This window comes from Phocoena phocoena, chromosome 3, assembly GCF_963924675.1.
Source record: "Phocoena phocoena chromosome 3, mPhoPho1.1, whole genome shotgun sequence".
NCBI classification, from domain to species: domain Eukaryota; kingdom Metazoa; phylum Chordata; class Mammalia; order Artiodactyla; family Phocoenidae; genus Phocoena; species Phocoena phocoena.
In genome coordinates, this window is record NC_089221.1 from 316,612 (window position 1) to 333,378 (window position 16,767).

The 16,767-nt window shown below is 55.1% G+C and overlaps 1 protein-coding gene across 1 annotated transcript in view; it reads left to right on the forward strand.

Moving 5' to 3' along the window:
- AHRR (aryl hydrocarbon receptor repressor) overlaps positions 1–16,767 on the forward strand; it is a 62,355-nt gene that overhangs the window by 14,685 nt on the left and 30,903 nt on the right. Inside the window, exons 3-4 of the mRNA XM_065874523.1 lie at positions 9,788–9,802; positions 10,004–10,095. Of these exons, the coding sequence (XP_065730595.1) occupies positions 9,788–9,802; positions 10,004–10,095 (107 nt within the window). The remainder of the gene's footprint in view (positions 1–9,787; positions 9,803–10,003; positions 10,096–16,767) is intronic.

Here is a 16,767-nt window from a genome sequence, read left to right on the forward strand (position 1 = left end):
GCAGAGCCATCCTGCAGAAAGTTCACCCTGGATCGTTTTGTGCTGGTTTTATTTCCCCCTTCATCTCTTAATTACCTCTGAAAGGTGAGTCTGGCCCAGCGGAGGGGCAGGCTCTTGGTTCATTCACTCATTCGTTCACTTTCTCCTGGTACCACGTGCCCCCCACCCCCGCCCCAGGACACAGAAAACAACTTTGAATTTTCTCTCGCTGCCCCTGGATGGACTGGGGGTGGCCCCAGACTTTCCTGGTCCCTTCTGGGTCATTTAGTGCCTTTCAGTCAAAACAGTTAAATGTCTAAAAGTATTTCAAGTGTGAGCCTTCTCCCTGCCTGCACAGAGGCTGCAGCAGGCAGGGGTAGGGGGCGCCTGGCGGTGAGGTCAGCTGCTCCTCCCTGAGGTCCTGCCTCATGGGGAGCCATGGTTTCCGGCCCTTCCAGGTTGGAGTAGCAGCAGGAAGAAGAGCTGAAGATTGGCAGAGCTCCTGCCTGACCGGCACTGCCCTGGCACACAAGGCTGGGTGGTCTTGGTGTTTTCCTGGCTTCTGAGGACCATGGACCTGGGGATCTGTTTGCCTCGGTGGCCAACATGGGCGACCCATCCTCTCCAGCTGGTTCTTTGTGTTTCCTTCCTTAGCCTGGGTGTCAGATGGTCTGAAGTCTCTTCTCATGTCTCCAGGCACCCTCCTGGGAGGAGCTGAGATACCCTAGGCCAGTGCTTGGACATTGTGGCCCCACCTGCTCCCCGGGAAACGTACATCTTTGACCTGCTGGTGGGGACGTGGTACTTCTCACTTTCAGTCCAACCTCCTTTGGATTTCTTGAGTGTAGAGAGACCCCAGCCCCACTAGCCCATGGAGGCATGTGGCAGGCCCTCACAGGGCCATCATGAAGCCCCTCTCACTGGGCATCAGGCGAGGAGAGAGCCCCCACCCATCTCCTGGTGCAGGTGGGGGTGTGGGATGAACAGCACAGCCCTCCAACGAGGCCCTTCTCCCAGCTTCAAACATCTCTCACCTCTGACATCTTTGCAGCCTTGCCGAGGTCACCTGGGATCTCACTTTGGGACCCAGGTATAGTTGGCATATGTATAGTTGTGGGGCCTTGGCCCAAATTCAGACTTAAAAGTTTCACATTAAAAACCAGTTATAGGGCTTCCCTGGTGGCGCAGTGGTTGAGAGTCCGCCTGCCGATGCAGGGGACGTGGGTTCGTGCCCCGGTCCGGGAAGATCCCACATGCCGCGGAGCGGCTGGGCCCATGAGCCATGGCCGCTGAGCCTGCGCGTCCGGAGCCTGTGCTCCGCAACGGGAGAGGCCACAACAGTGAGAGGCCCGCGTACCACAAAAAAAAAAAAAAAAATTTAAAGGATGCACTTCATGCAGAAGGAAAGGAAGGTTAGGGCTTTGAGAAGGAATGGATAAGAAGGTGGTGACTATATGTATCAATCAAAGCAAACACTGATGTATAAAATAGTAGTAATGGTGTATTGTAAGAACAAAAAAAGAGAGAAGTAAATCCCTAGCTGTGATAGCATATAAATCTGGAGCAGAAGATTTGAGTTAAAGATTTCAACAGTTCTTGTATTAATTAACTTTGGAGGTTGATTAACTAATTCATAATAAAATTTCCAGGATAACCATCAAGATGACAGAAAGGTATAATTTTCAGACTAATGGAGAGAGAAGAGTGGAATGAGAAAATATAAACAGTCAAAAGAAAAAAGACAAGAAGGGAGAAAAAAGAAACGTGAAGGAGTGGAACAAATAGCATAAAATTCCAAATGTGTCACTAGTTACAGTAAATGTAAATGGACTAAACATGCCAACTAACAGATAAGGATTACTAAAGTGATTTACTATATCTGTTTACAAAAGGCACAGAAAGGGTGAAAGTAAAAGGATGGAAAAGGATATATTGGAAACAAATAAATCTGATGAAGTTATATTAATATCAAAAAATTGATTTGTGGATGAAAAACTACTGGAGATCATGAGAGTATAATTTAATAATCATTTAGTAATGATAAAACATTTTATTTCATCAAGCAAATAAAATTATTTTAAATTTGTGTGCCTTTAATAACATAATCTCAAAAATATAAAACAGATATTGATAGAACTACAAGGAAAAATACATGAATTCATCATCAGAGAGAAAGATTTTAGATAGTTCTCTCAGTACTTAACAGAGCAAATAAATAAAAATCAGTAATGATTATAGAAGATTTGAACAATGCAAAAAAGGGTTAATCTCATGGACATTACATAACACTATACTCTGAAACTCAGAACTCAACATCTTTTCAAACCTAATGGAACTTGTAAATATATTGAAAACATTGGTCAATAAAGCAAGTCACAATAAATTTCAAAAGACAAAACCATGAAGAATGCATGGTGAGCCCTTAAGGCAGTTAAGCTGGAAATCCATAAAAAAGAAGACTTGAAAACCCTGATATATTTGGAAATAAACATATTTATAAATAAAATAGATCAAAGAAGAAAGCATGATGGAACTGAGAAAATATTTATAAATCAAAATGCGTGGGATGCAGTTAATGTAATTCTTAGAAATAAATAACCTTGAGTGTTTATATGTAAAAGAAGGAGGGCTGAAATTAATGAGCTAAGCGTTCAGTTTTGTAGTTTTGATAAAGAAGAGTAAAATAAACAAAAGGAGAGTCAAAGAAAGGAAATAATAAAGGGGAAGATATTCGTGAAATAGAAAGGAAACATACAATAGAGTTCCTTTAAAATGAAAAAAACTGCAAAGATCTGGTGAGACTGATCCAGGGAGAATAGCAAACAGTATTAGGAATGTAAAAGGAACACAATTATAGATGTTGCAGATATTTAAAAGATGGGTTGAGGTTGTCATGAACAAATTTATGCCAATAAATTTGAAAACATAATAAATGCCTAGAAATATAGCTTACTAAAATTGACTCAAGAAGAAATAGAAAACCCGAATAGTCACATGACCATTTGAATCCGTGGTTAAAATCTTCCCACAGAGAAAATCTAGGCCCAGATAGAATTAAAGCAATTTCTATCAAATATTAAAGGAAAAATAAGTCCACTCTGTACTGAATCCTGTGGTGTAGAATTGGAACTGGAGGTATCGGTGTGAACTCACATTATGCACACACATGCGTGTGTGTGTGTGTGTGTGTGTGTTCTAGCTCTGTCTGCTGAAAGGGCCACACCAGTAGCCGAGAGCTACAACTTACATTCAGATCTTGGTTTCCAGACATGGTTCACCATTAAAAGGAGGTTTTCTGGCCTCCGTCTAGAGTTGGAGCAGAGAAAGGACTAGATGAACTTAGAATGTCCGTGCTGGACAGCAGGCCGTGCTCGGAGCGTGAGGAGACCTGCCCTGGGACACAAGCCACCCTAAAGGGGCTCCCTGGCCAGGTCTGGGACAGTTTTCAGCGTTAAAATGAATAAGGATGGTGATGGATTATAATCCAGTGAATAAAATGGGATTCCATAAACCCACACTGATATAAATAAGTGAATGAATCAATAAATACCAAGAGAAAGTTCTTCCTAACAATACATCCATTCTACATGGATGACTGTAGAGAGAAGAGGTGAATTATAAAATCCCCAGTTGGTAACCATTGCAGGAATAATTCAGGCCAGAAACGTCAATGGACGCTAAGATTACTGGGTGAGCAGGTGGGGAACAGCCTGTGGGGACAAGTGTCTCGAGGGCGGGGAGGGGCTCCCCTGCGGCCCCCTCACAGCCCGGCCCGCTGGTCTCTCTCCTCTAGGCTTTGCTCAGAGTCACCCCCTCTGGAGGCCTCCTCCAGCCACACTGGGACGCTCAGTGCTCGCCTGTGTCCCCAGGCGGGGGCTGGAGACATGAATGACTGCGGGCAAGCGAGTGACCCGGCCATAGGAAAATCCACAAGCTGATGCAGGGTAATCCTGGCGTGGACTCGCTTGTTTTCTAAATGCGGCTCTGCGGGAAATGCGCACGTTTATTCACACTCCTGAGGTTTCTTCTCGCTCAAGTGAACTTGGGGCTTTGACTGGCAGTTGGAATCCCTCCTCTCCCGCAGCCTAACCGTGGGGTTTGGAAGGACGGGCACCCTTGCCCGTACCACCTGCTGGTGCCCCCTCCCCAGCCCGCCTCCCTCCGTGGTTAGATACGAGCTCCTGTGGCGCCTGCTGTTTTATTCCCACGTGCTTGCCGTCACCTTCCCCGTGCTGGGTGGGCGGACAGCTGGACGCGAGGGCACAGAGCCCGGCGAGCAAGTCCGTTCTTGGCAGCCCAGGTGCCGAAAACAGCCTGTTGAGAAGGAGACTGAGAGTAAGCAGCGTCCCCTGGTGCAGCGCTTTCTTCCAGCCTGCGTGATGCACGCGCGTCTTCCAAAGGCAAAACAAGGAGTTTATCGTTGAGTTCTTGAAAAGCGAAGGGAGGACAGTTGGAATGTCTGAAAACTGAAGTGGTCCATTAATTTGAGGCCAGGATTGCAGCGGGCTGGGGAGCTCCACGCCCTCCATCTGGCCCCGTCCCGGACGCCAGGCCTGGTCACTGGTCTCCCCCGGCAGGTGCACTGCACTGCACGGGAGCCCCATGTGCGCCCGCTCATCACGGAGAAGAGCGGGTGTCGGGAGAGGTGAGCTGGGGCTCTTCGGGGTTCCTGTCAACCCCTGGACTCACGTGGCCTCTGGGCCCCGAGAGTTGTCGCCAGGGTCACCCAGAGTGGGGCCTAGCGGTGGGGGCAGTGGTGAGTGGAGCCGGTTAGCAGCCCGGCCTGTGAAGGTGGCTGGTCCCCCACGTCCTGGACCTCTGTCTCACGGGAGGGCGTGCCGGCCCCACAGGAGGTGTCAGGGGAGCCCGCCAGAAGGTCCTGCTCACCCAGCCCCCGCGCCTGCTCTCAGCCGCACGAAGGGGCCGGCCGGCCGCCAGGGACTTGCCCCGCCGGCTACCTGGCTCAGCTGCTGTGACAAATACACAGACCTTTACCTCTCACAGTCCTGGAGGCCTGAGGTCCGAGGTCAGGTGCCCCATGGTCGGGCTCTGGTGAGAACCGCTTCTGGGTTGTCCCACATGGCGGAAGGGGTGAGGGAGCTCCCTGGGGTCTCTTATGAGGACACTAATCCCATTCGTGGGGCTCCACCCTTGTGACCCAAAGGCCCCTCCGAACACCATCACCCTGGGGGGCCAGGAATCTGGGGACACAGGCATCCATCCACAGGCCTTGTGGAGGTTGGCGCTGAGTTGGACGCGGAACATCACGACATTTGCAGGGCACCCGCTGCCCCACCCCGCTCAGAGCTCCTCCGGTGTGTGTCCCTGCTGGATCCTCACGACAGCCCACACCCGTCTTACGGCAGCGCTGAGGCTCCCAGGACCCCTGCTCTGAGCCCGAGCTCCTCTGCTAAGCAGGCCTTTGAGGGGGTCTGGGCTGGAAGTGGGCAGAAGTGGGAGGCGTGCCTGCTCCTTGGGGTCCCAGGAGCTCCAAGCTCACTGTTTCCCTCCACCCTGCCCTCTGGGCACAGCTTTGGGGAGAGCCGGGCAGAGCCGTGGTCATGCCAGCTGCCGCCAGAGGGACACGCGGACAAGCGTGGATGTCAGCCCTGAACTCAAGGGCCTGGGGCCCAGCGCGCTGCTGGACCAGGGCTGGAGCGGAAATGACCCAGGTGCCAAGGCCACGTGTGCTGTGCAGAGCCTAGGGTGCTCCCTCGATGCTGAGATGATGCCAGGTTTTACCAGGCATGTGTTCATTCAAAGCAGGGGCTGGGCTGTGGACGTGGACCTATCCACTCCAGGAGCTGCAGCTGGTCAGAATCGGGGTTCAGCCCATCTTCCCGTAGTGTCCCCAGCTTCTCTCTCAATCACCCTGGGTGGCAGAAGTCCTGTACCCCAATCCCCGGACTGCCCTACACGTCCCAGATTCAGCGTGCCCCACGATCTGGGCTCACCTGTCCTGTGCCCTGAGGAGCTGGCTGGCAGCAAAGTGGCTTCTGGGCATCACGCACCATCTAGGGGCAGAGATGGGGCGTCTTCTGGTTTCTCCTCCACCGGGAGCACTTGGCACCCCTCAGGGGCCAGACCCAGGCACAGGACCCCTGAGAAGCTGCTGGTGGGGGCGGGGTGTCCATGGCCCAGGGCTCGGCCCAGGGTGGTAACTGCCCTGAGTCTCCTCTGTGGGAAGGACTCGGAAGGAAGCGGGGTACCGGGTGGGGCCGGCGGGGTGCAGTCAGCCCCAGTCCGAGCCCCAAAGGGCAGTGGCCTTTCCATTCCCCCCTCCCCCTGCGGCTATGTGTGCCGCATATTCACAGGGACGCCCACTGTCTCCAGCACGATTCCTCACGTTCTCTCGGTTCCAAATGAGCCTTTTCAGGTATGCAAGAAATCAAGGAAGTGAGAGGAAGGCTGGTTCCGGTTGATTCTACAGCCAGTTGGTGGACAGCCTGGACCAGGCAGTGAGAACCTCAAGTGCGGCTGAGCTCGGGCCTGAGTGGCGGAGGGGGCCAGGGCTCCAGGCGGAGCACCGGGTCCAGGCTGGGCTGCGCGAGCCCCTGGGAGTCTCCGGAAGGGGCGGCCCTGGCCGGGCCTCCTGTCTGCCTCGAGACCCTGAGCTCTGTCTACCGACCAGAGGCGGCCCGGGCTCTGCCCTGCGGGAGGACGGCTTCCGTGGGGCCAGGGCTCTTGGCCGCTCTCACCTGCCACTGCCCCTCAGGCTAGGCTGGGCAGGAGGAGGGCCAGCTGCCCGCAGGGTGGGGCTGAAGGGACGCGGGTGCCACCGGGGTCCCGTCTCGTGGCTTGGCCCCCTTTCTGGGGACAGCGGCTCACCAGGGGCACGAGGCCCTTCGACGTGACAGGCCTCTCCGCCCCTGGCTGGACCGCAGGGGACGCCTCGAGCTCCGGGCCTCGGGGCACTGCTCCCCCACCCCGTCCCCAAACGTCCCTCTTCGCGGGGCCTAGGGGGCCACAGTGACTCCTCTGCACGCGTTCACCAACTCTCCGTGGACCCTCGCCCCACACACCTGCTCCCTGCCGCCGTTTCTCCCCGGCCTGTTGCCAGGGGCGACCAGGAGCAGGCGGGGCGAGGCGTGGCGGCGGGCTTGCCCCTCGTCCCGAGGGAGACCGGGCGGAGAGGGCGCCGGCGATGGGGCGGGGGGGGGGGGGGGGTCCGCCGGCGGAGGCCCCTGCCCAGAGCCCTGCCTCCCCTCCAGGGCCCCGCTCAGACCCGCGGGTGAGACGTGTGGTGGCTGGGAGAGCAGAAGCGGCACCCTGGAGAGAGACGCTGGGCCGAATACCAGAGCCAGGTGACGGCGGAGCTACCGCCCCGCCCCGGGGCTCTTCCCCCAGCTGCTCTCTCCCAGCGCCGCGGGCGCTCCCCCCCTCCCGACTGCCCCCCACCCGGAAGAGGGCTGGCACCCGCCGCCTGCGGGCCTGGCCGTGGCCCCCACCCGCACTGGAGTTTGCTGCCCTGAGTCAGCTTCCGGGCGCTCCTGACCTGGGGGCCGGGGCTGTCGGCTCTGATGAGTTTTAGGGAAGGCGCCCCCCACCCTGGCTGGGCCTCCGGGACAGCCTCGGAATCACATTCGGTTTCTTCTAGTCTCACCACAGGCCTGGGGGTGGGGCGCGCTGGCGGCCCTGCTCGCACGCGAGGCCCTGGCCGGGGTCCAGGCGGCTGTCACCGCGGCGCTGACGCCGCATCGCGTGACAGGAGCCCGAGGAGGCCCCGCCGGGCGTGCCCCGCGGAATGTGGCTGTGGAGGAGGGAAGTGCGGGTGCCCGGCGGGGGCGCACGCGAGGCCGGGGAGCCGCGTGGGGGGGCGGGGAGGGAGGTTAGGAGGGGGACCCCCGCCGCGGCTGCCCCGGTGCGGGCCGCGGCCCCTGCGCGTCTGTGGGCGACGGAGCGCATCTGTCTGCGCGCCGCCGAGTGGGGCTGGGTCCCGGCGGGGGTCGGCGAACCGCGTCCGCCGCGGTGACGTCACCGCCTGGGGCTCCCCAGCCTCCGGCCGTGGGCGGCAGCACAGCCGGCTCGGCGTCCGCAGGCCCGGCGAGCAGGGGAGACCCGTCCCAGCGTCCCCTTCCCCTCAGCCCAGCGCGCGCGGGGGCGGGGAGCTGGCTGGAGCCGGGGCGGCCCCTGCAGCGGCGTGTGTGGCGGGCAGGCCTTGGCGGTCCGGGCTGTGGCGGTCCCCCTGGGCGCACCGAGGCGGGGTCCTGCCCCCCAGCCCCGCCGCTGTGACCCCACGTCCGCCCAGGCCCGCTTGGGCTCTGCCCACCCAGCCGGGAGACGTGGCCTTGTGCTGGCAGGGGGCTGCGGGGAGGGGTGGGGTGGGAGTGGGTCCCGGGCCCCCGCCGGTCGGCGTTTCCCTCCTTTAGCTTTCTCAGCCCCTGAGAGCAGAGCACGGGGTCTGTGTGACCCTCTGTCAGAGGCTCGGAGCATTCTGACGCCAGAAGGTTCCCGCGCGGACATGCGCCTCTCTCGGTGGGCTCCTCCTGGGTCTGAGTAATCCGAGCTGTATGAGTTTCACGCATTCACCTCTCAGCTTCCTGAGCAGAGTGGAGCTCAAGATGGACTAAACTTTAGTTAACGCCTCTGGCTTCTCTGCTCAGAGCTGTCTCACTGCCTAGAGAACCAGCAGCCTCGAGGGGAGCTTGGCTGCTGGCGGGTTTCGGTTGGGAAGGGAGGCCTGGGCGTCTAAGGCACACACGGCGGCGTCTGCGTCTCTGCCCAGGCACCCAGGTGTGCCTGTCGTGTTTCCCAGAACACACCTGCTTTCCCTCGAGGAAATGGGTTCGTTTCTTGTTCTATCTAGTGCAGGAGAGGAAGGCGATGAAGCGAAGCTTCTGAGAGAGGGAGGGACGGAGAGGCCAGCGGAGACTGAAGGCCATGGCAGGGCCACCAAGGGCCACCGTCCAGGGGCCTCGAGGCCTCTGCATCCGTGCACTTTGCCCCCGTGGATGCCCTGAGCCTGGCGTCAGGGGTGTAAATGAAGGGCCACCTTGGCCACTGCCTGTGTGTGTGTGTGTGTGTGTGTGTGTGTGTGTGAGGGGCCTCGGTCCACAGTGGTCCTGGCCCAACCTGGAGAGCACGTCGGGGGCCTGCTGTCCTGGGGCCTGGGACCCTGCATTTCTGACCATCGCCTGGGGGAGCGGATGCGCCCTGGAGGGAAAGTTCGGCACAGCTTGCTGGTTTTGAAAGAGAAATGCTGGGGAGTCCCATACTGTGGTTGTATTTTACTCCAAAACCAGACGAGACGGGGACCGCCTGCAGGGCCCTTGGTGGCATTGACATTTCCCCTGAATGAGGGAAACGGTACGCACAGCCCTCCTGGCCTCCACAGAGGCACCAGCGCCAGGCCCGCTCCTGGCCGGGGCCCCCTTTAATGCCTGTGCCCTCAGCAGCCCCCAGCGGCCCCCATAATTCCCAGGTGCTGATGATGCTGAGCACGGAGTTGGGGGTCCCCCACCAAGCGCCAGGGGCTGGGATGTGGATGACGTCTGTCTGAGCTTTTCACCCCAAGTGGGTGTGAGGCCAGAGGGGGCGTTGGGAGAAGCAGCGTGAGCCTGCAGGGGGCGCCCGCCTGCCGGGGGCATCGTCTGCTCCGCTCTGGGTGCGGGGCGGGGGCTCCAGGAGGGAGGGGTGGGTGAGGGGCACGTGGGGGTCCCGGCCGGTGATTGGTTACCCAGACCAATGGTGTCCAGTTTGGGGACCTGCCCATGCTTGGGTCTTGAGAGAGGAGTTTTGGGGACCCCCGGGGGGTCCCTGAGATGGGGAGGGGGGTTAAGGGGTTTGCAGGAGGGGAGGGGGAGTGCAGTTTCTGGGGAGCAGAGTGGGGCGGGGTCCTCAGATGCGGCCTAGCCGTGAAGTCCCGGTCCCCCGAATGTCACCCGGCTCCCACCCAGCTGCCCCGCCCGCCGCCCTGGGTGTCTTCTGGGCAGCGAGGAGACCACAGGTCAGCGTGCCTGTGGAGGGTGGGTGGAAGTTGGAGAAACGTCAGGGAACCATCACTAACTGTGCTCTCCTCCAACAGCCCTGCAGCAGCCGGCGGCCGGTGCCCCCTCCCCAGAAGACAGGGATCCCTGTGGAGGGTCTGCCGTGCTGGAGGGAAGGCTGCTACTGGAGGTGAGCCCTCGCCCGTGTCACGTGCGGCTGTGTCCCGGTGGGCCTCGGTGGTGACTGCTTACAGCCACTGGGAAGTTAAGCCTCAGGAAGGGTTGCAGGGTGTGGCTCCAGGAACCCCTGGGGGCAGCACAGGCAGTGACCTGAGGCCCATGAGCTTCAAATCTGAAAACCGTTTTCTGTTCTGCATTTTCTGGTTTTACTTGTCAACGGGAGAACCTAACGAAAAATTGAGCGGGCTTTTTACCCCTCAAAGTGAGGACAGAAGACTGTGCACTGTGCGTCCCAGCTCTAGCGGGCGAGCCAGCTGCCCTGTTGTTGGTACTACACGCTGGGCGTCACGCCCGGGCTGGGCTTCTCACCTGAGACAGACCCGGCCGGCTGGTTCTGAACTGCTTTTCCTGACCCTGTTGCTCGTGGGTCAGTTTCTTAAACAAGAAGAGAGGAGGTGGAGCTTCCTGGGTTGGATCAAATCACAGAGCAAGGGTGCCACCGCCTCCGCTAGAGAGACTCGGGCCCTGGTCTGCCCCTCCTCCAAGGGGCTGGGGGGATGCAGGCTGTCCCTCCACAGGACAGTGTGGGTGCCGAGGGAGAGGAGCCCGTGGCAGGCTGCCCCTCAGCTGGCCACCGAGGTGACCCTGGAGCCGTGCTTCGCTGGCTGTGCCCACGTGTGTCCCTGCCTGTCCACCTAGGGCCCTAGAGCCCCACTGGGTGGGCAGCTCTGCCCCCAGGGGAAGCCAGCGGCATCCTCGATGCCCTCCGCACCCCGACATTCGGTGCATCTGTTAGGTTGACCCGATGAGGGGCAGACGTGGCCCAGGATGGGTGCCGCTTACACTAGGAGAAGTTCCACCGCGCAGGAGCCCATCGGCTTCCTCCAGGGGCTGCTCTGTAGCCCAGGCTGCTCCGTCGGCCGAGCCCCTCCCGCACCTGTCGCTCTGGGCTCAGCGCCCTCGCCAGCACGAGGGGACTGATCACAGCGGTCAGCTCCCGTTCACGTCCCGGCCCCCCGGGGCCAGCGCCTCTCACAGGGAACACATTGCGCTCCGCCCACGGAGACACACGGCTGAGCACGGCAGCGGCCGCAGCACCCCACTTCCCCCGCGGCCCCGACAGCGCCCCCCGTCCAGCAGCGCCCGCCGCGAGGAAGGGAGCCCACGAGACGCCCTTTCTGTCCCACCTCGGCCAAGCCTCTCGGAGGCGGGCAGCCTCTCTGCACGCTACTCCAGCTTTTTACTAGAAGCATCAAACGCCGACCAGGAAGGGAGGATGGACTGACAGGTGGCGGGACTGGTGGCCGGGCTCCGGCTGTGGTCAGCAGTGGCCAACCGGTTCCTCCAGTTCTGCCCATGTCTCCTCGGACACCCCTCGCCCTGGTGCCCCTCCTCACGCTGCACCTTCTCATCGTGCGGGCACTGCGTCCAGCCCTCTGCTCTCCCATGTGCCCGACCATGGCGCCCCCTCCGGTCCGGCCCCCCAAGCTCTCGGCCCCTGCTGAAGGGTGGATGTGCTTTGAGGATCTATGAGCTTAGGGACCTTTTGCTTTCTAAAGAGATAAGAACAGGCGAGGACTGAAGTTCTTGCAGGCAACGGGGTTCACGTCTGAGTCTCCTGTGTGGGGAGCCCGGGGCCTCCCACCCCTGGAGCCCGTCGGGAGCAGAGTGTGGGCCTGAGAGCAGCGTGCTTTTGGAGATGTCGTGCTTTCGGTAGAGGAAGTGTTCCCATATTCATTATTCATCAGGTTTTTAGGAAGCAAATCTTAAATATTGTTCTTTTTCCTTTGCAACTGTTTTTTTTTCTGTCAGTGCTGGTAATCATGGAGCTGAAAAATGTCCTGCCAGTTTGAATTCTATTCTTGGCAAAAGATAGCTGGCATTGCTCTTTTTCGTATTCATGTTCAAAATTAAAATGACATCTTAGCCATAAAATCTTTTTTAAACTTTTGTTCTGAGCTATAAATACAGAAGCCAATGCACACAGCCCGGTCTCCCAGTTAGTGCCCAGGGCACTGTCGTCAACTCTGTGCCCAGGGCCACACTCTTCCTGCTTCTCCAGTGGGTGCAGAGCTGCGGCACCGGAAGGCTCTCCTGCCTTCGGGGTGGGGGAGCGTGGGGCGGGCCGGGGGCACCTCGGGCCTTTCTGCTCGTGGGTGTGCCTCGAAGCCTGGACTACTAAGTCTTCCCTGGGGCCTCCGGACGTGGACGGCCGCCCTGCGTCCTGGCTGAGGCTGAAGCCCAAGATGTGATGACCAGGCCTGACTCCCAGGTCCCCACAAGCTCCTGGGGGGCTAGGGCCAGGGGAAGTGGTGCGTCCTGTGTCTGGCCTGGGGATGTCTGGGGAGCTACCCGCCGGGTGGACTTTCTCAAGAAGAGGTCCTGAGGCTGAGGGGTCTGGGTCTGCTGCCCATCGCCCTGGGCACCACAGCCTGCCCTGGTGCACACCCTGCCCACTGGGCTCGCTGGCCAGGCCAGAAGGGTGCCCACCCGCCTGCTCCATTTTGGAGAATGAGGTCCAGCAGTTCCTGAAGTGGCCGCCTTCATATCCAACATTCTCTGTGGCCACAGCATGTTTCTGGAAGCTCCCTTTGATTGGAATCAGGGTTGGTTATATGACGAGGGCCCTTCACAGCACTGCCAGAGCAATGATTCTCAAACTTCGGGATTAGAGACTAATTTTCAAGTTAAAAATATTCCCAAACAGAGCAAAATAAGCAAACCAAGCAATAATAACAAGAAAATCCTAGGTTTTATTTCCAATCTTCAGTCTCTTGAAGATAAACTGTCATCAATTCCTGTAAGATTTAGAGCTGACACAGACATTAAGAGTGACTGTGGTCTAACATCTGTGATTTTAACATGAAACAACCAAGAATTAGAGCCGTTAGGGGCTTGTCCAGGGTCCCCGTTGGGGTGGGACTGGACGCCCAGTCTCTTGGTCCATGTTTGGAGGCTCCCCCGGGGAAGCCAAGACCCAGCAGAGCTGCCGCCGGTAAGCACCTTGGTACAGGCACTGGGAGGGGTGGAGGAGGCGTGGGAGTGGGGAATGAGGGCAGACGTGGATCTGGAAGCACCGACTTGGGTGTGTGGTCAGTGCCACGCCCGGGGCTCATCCTCCGTCCAAGCTGGGCTACAGGGCCATCTAGTTCAGTGGGGACGGGACAACGTGCCCGCAGGAGCCATGAGTTCAGGCCTGTCCGGCTGGAAGACACTCTGATCACTTGACCCAGGCTGGAGTTCGGGTGTCCTGTGCTGCATGGGACATTTCCTGGTTGAGTTCTTTCGGGGAGTATAGGGTGAGCAACACAGCAATTCCTCCACCCCCAGGTTTCCCTCCCGCTGTCCATTTGCAGTCACGTCCTCCACCTGAGTGTCCGTCACCCATGTTGTGGGAGTCTCAGAGCGCTTGCCCACCCAACTGCTGAGGCCATCGGGGTTGTTTCCAGGGTGTGCTGGCTATGAGTAAAGCTGTGATAAACATTCACACACAGATTTTTCTCTGAACATAGGTTTTCCTTTTGTTTGGATGATACCTACATATGTGTGTGCCAAACTTCGTAAGAAATGGCCACTCTGCTTTCCAACGTGGCTGTGCTGACGCGTCCCCGCCAGCAGGGAATGGGAGTTCCAGCTGCTGCAAGTCCCTGGTTTGCACAGTATTACCAAGCAGTTTTAATAGCTGGACTCTCACTATGGTTTTAGTTTGCATTTCCCTCATGACTAATGATTCTGAGCATCTTTTCATGTGTCTATTTGCCATCCGTAGATCCTCCTTGTAAACTGTCTGTTCAGGTCTTTGTCCACTAAAAAAAAAAGAAAAAGAAATCAGGTCGTTTGCTTTCTTGCTGTTGAGTTTAGAGCTCATATAAATGTTCTGGACAAGTGTCCTCACTGTATGTACGTTCTGTTGTATGTAGGTTCTGTTGTGTGTAGGTTCTGTAGTGATTGCTCCCAACCTGGCTTGTCTTTTCCTTCTCTTGACGAGGCCTTGCAGAGAGTGAAAGTATTTAACTTTGACAAAGTCCAGTCTATCCATCTTTTTAATAAGTCATGATTTTGATGTCACATGCAACAACTCTTTACCTACCCTAAGCTTACAAAGATTTTTCTTTTATGTTTGAGTCCAGTGTTTTATACTCTTACATTCAGTTTTAAGTTTTACACTGAAGTCTGTGATCCATTTTTAGTTAACTTGGTGTAAGGTGGGAGGCATAGGTCAAGATTTATTTTTTTTTGGCATATGAATTCCAGTTCTTTCAGAACCATTGATTTGAAAATTGATCCTTTCTCCTCTGAATTGCCTTTACACCTTCGTAAAAAATCAGTTGGCCACATTTTTGTGTCTGTTTCTGGACTCTCTGTCCTGGTGCATAGATTGTTTGTCTGACCTTTCACAAATAAGTCGCTCACTGTCTTAATTAATAGAGCTTTATGGGCTTCCCTGGTGGCACAGTGGTTGAGAGTCCGCCTGCTGATGCAGGGGACACGGGTTCGTGCCCCGGTCCGGGAAGATCCCACATGCTGCGGAGCGGCTGGGACCGTGAGCCATGGCCGCTGGGCCTGCGCGTCTGGAGGCTGTGCTCTGCAACGGGAGAGGCCACAACAGTGAGAGGCCCGCATACCGCAAAAAAAAAAATAAATAAATTAAATTAAATTAAAGAAAAATATATATATATAGCTTTATAATAAGTCCTGAAATCAGACAGTGTGAATTGGCCCCTGTTTTTTGTTGTCCTTTTTCAGAATTGTTTTGACTATTCTGGTTTCTCTGTCTTTCCACATAAATTTTATTTCATTTTTTTGAGAGTTCAAGTATTATTTCTTTTATTTTTTTAATTAATTTTTATTGGAGTATAGTTGCTTTACAATGTTGTGTTAGTTTCTGCTGTACAGCAAAGTGAATCAGTCATACGTATACATATATCCACTCTTTTAAAGATTTCCTTCCCATTTAGGTCACCACAGATCATTGAGTAGAGTTCCCTGTGCTATACGGTAGGTTCTCATTAGTTATCTATTCTATACATAGTAGTGTATGTATGTTAATCCTAATCTCCCAATTCTCCACATAAATTTTATTTATTTTATTTTATTATTATTTTTTTAATTAATTATTTTTGGCCGCATTGGGTCTTTGTTGCTGCACGCAGGCTTTCTCTAGTTGTGGCGAGCAGGGGCTACTCTTTGTTGCGGTGCGCGGGCTTCTCATTGAGATGGCTTCCCTTGTTGAGGAGCGCAGGCTCTAGGCGCACGGGCTTCAGTAGTTGTGGCATGCAGGCTCAGTAGTTGTGGCTCACGGGCTCTAGAGCATAGGCTCAGTAGTTGTGGCGCACGGGCTTAGTTGCTCCGCGGCATGTGGGATCTTCCCAGACCAGGGCTCGAACCCATGTCCCCTGCATCGGCGGGTGGATTCTTAACCACTGCACCACCAGGGAAGCCCTGTTTTATTTTTTAAAATATTTATTTAATTTAATTTTTTGGCTGCTCTGGGTCTTAGTTGCGGCACTCGGGATCTTTGTTGCCACGTGCGGGATCTTCATTGTGGCATGCGAACACTTACTTAGTTGCAGCATGTGGGATCTAGTTCCCTGACCAGGGATCAAACCTGGGCCCCCTGCGTTGGGAGCACGGAGTCTTAGTCACTAGACCACCAGGGAAGTCCCTCCACATAAAGTTTAGAATTAGCTTGTTGACAGCTATAGAAATTCTGGCTGGAGTTTTGACTGGGATTGTGTTAGAGCAGGAGATCAGTTTGGGGAGAATTGACAGCCTGACAGCACTACTCTCCCAATTCGTGAACAGCGTCTCCCATTAATTTAGGTCTTTTATTACTTTCATCAGCGTTTCATAGCTTTCAGCCTAAAGAGCCTGTGTATATTGTTAGATTTATACCTTAGTATTTTCCATTAATATTTGTATCGCTATCGTACGTGGAGCTGTTGTTTAGCTTCTCTTTTCGTTACTAGTATACAGAAATACAATTTATTTTTCTAGGTTGACTTTTTGTCTGTGACCCTTCTGAATTCACCAGTAATTCTTGGAGCTTTTTTGTAGATCCCATGGGAATTTTTACGTAGATCATCACGTTTTCCGAGAATAGAGACAGCTTTTATCTACTTTTCAAGCTGCATGCTTTATTTTTCCTGCCTTATTGCACTCCTAGGCCTTCCAGTGCAACAGAGTAGATGAGGTGAGAGCGAACACCTCTGCGTTTCCCTAACCTTAGGGAGAAAACTTCAGTCTTTTGCTTGTTTTGCTTTTTGTAGATGCCTTATATCAGATTAGGAAACTTCCCTCTATTCCTTGTTTTCTGAGACTTCTTATGAATGGATTCGTTTTGTCAGATGCTTTTTCTGCGTTTATCGAGATGATTTTTCTTCCTGAGTCTGTTAATATTGTGAATTACATTAATCGATTTTCAAACGCTGACCCAACCTTGCATGCCCAGGATAGATCTTATTTATATATTGCTGGGTTAAATTCGGTAATATTTGTGGGGACTTTTGTGTTTATGTTCATGAGAAACACTTTTGTTTTTTTCTTGTCTGGTTGTGGTGTTATGCTGGTGGAGGCCTCGTAAAACCATCTGAGCGTGTTCCCCTCTCTTCTCTTTTCTGAAGGAGATTGTGTAGAATTGGTATTATTTCCTCCTGAAATACTTATTAGAATTCACCAGAGA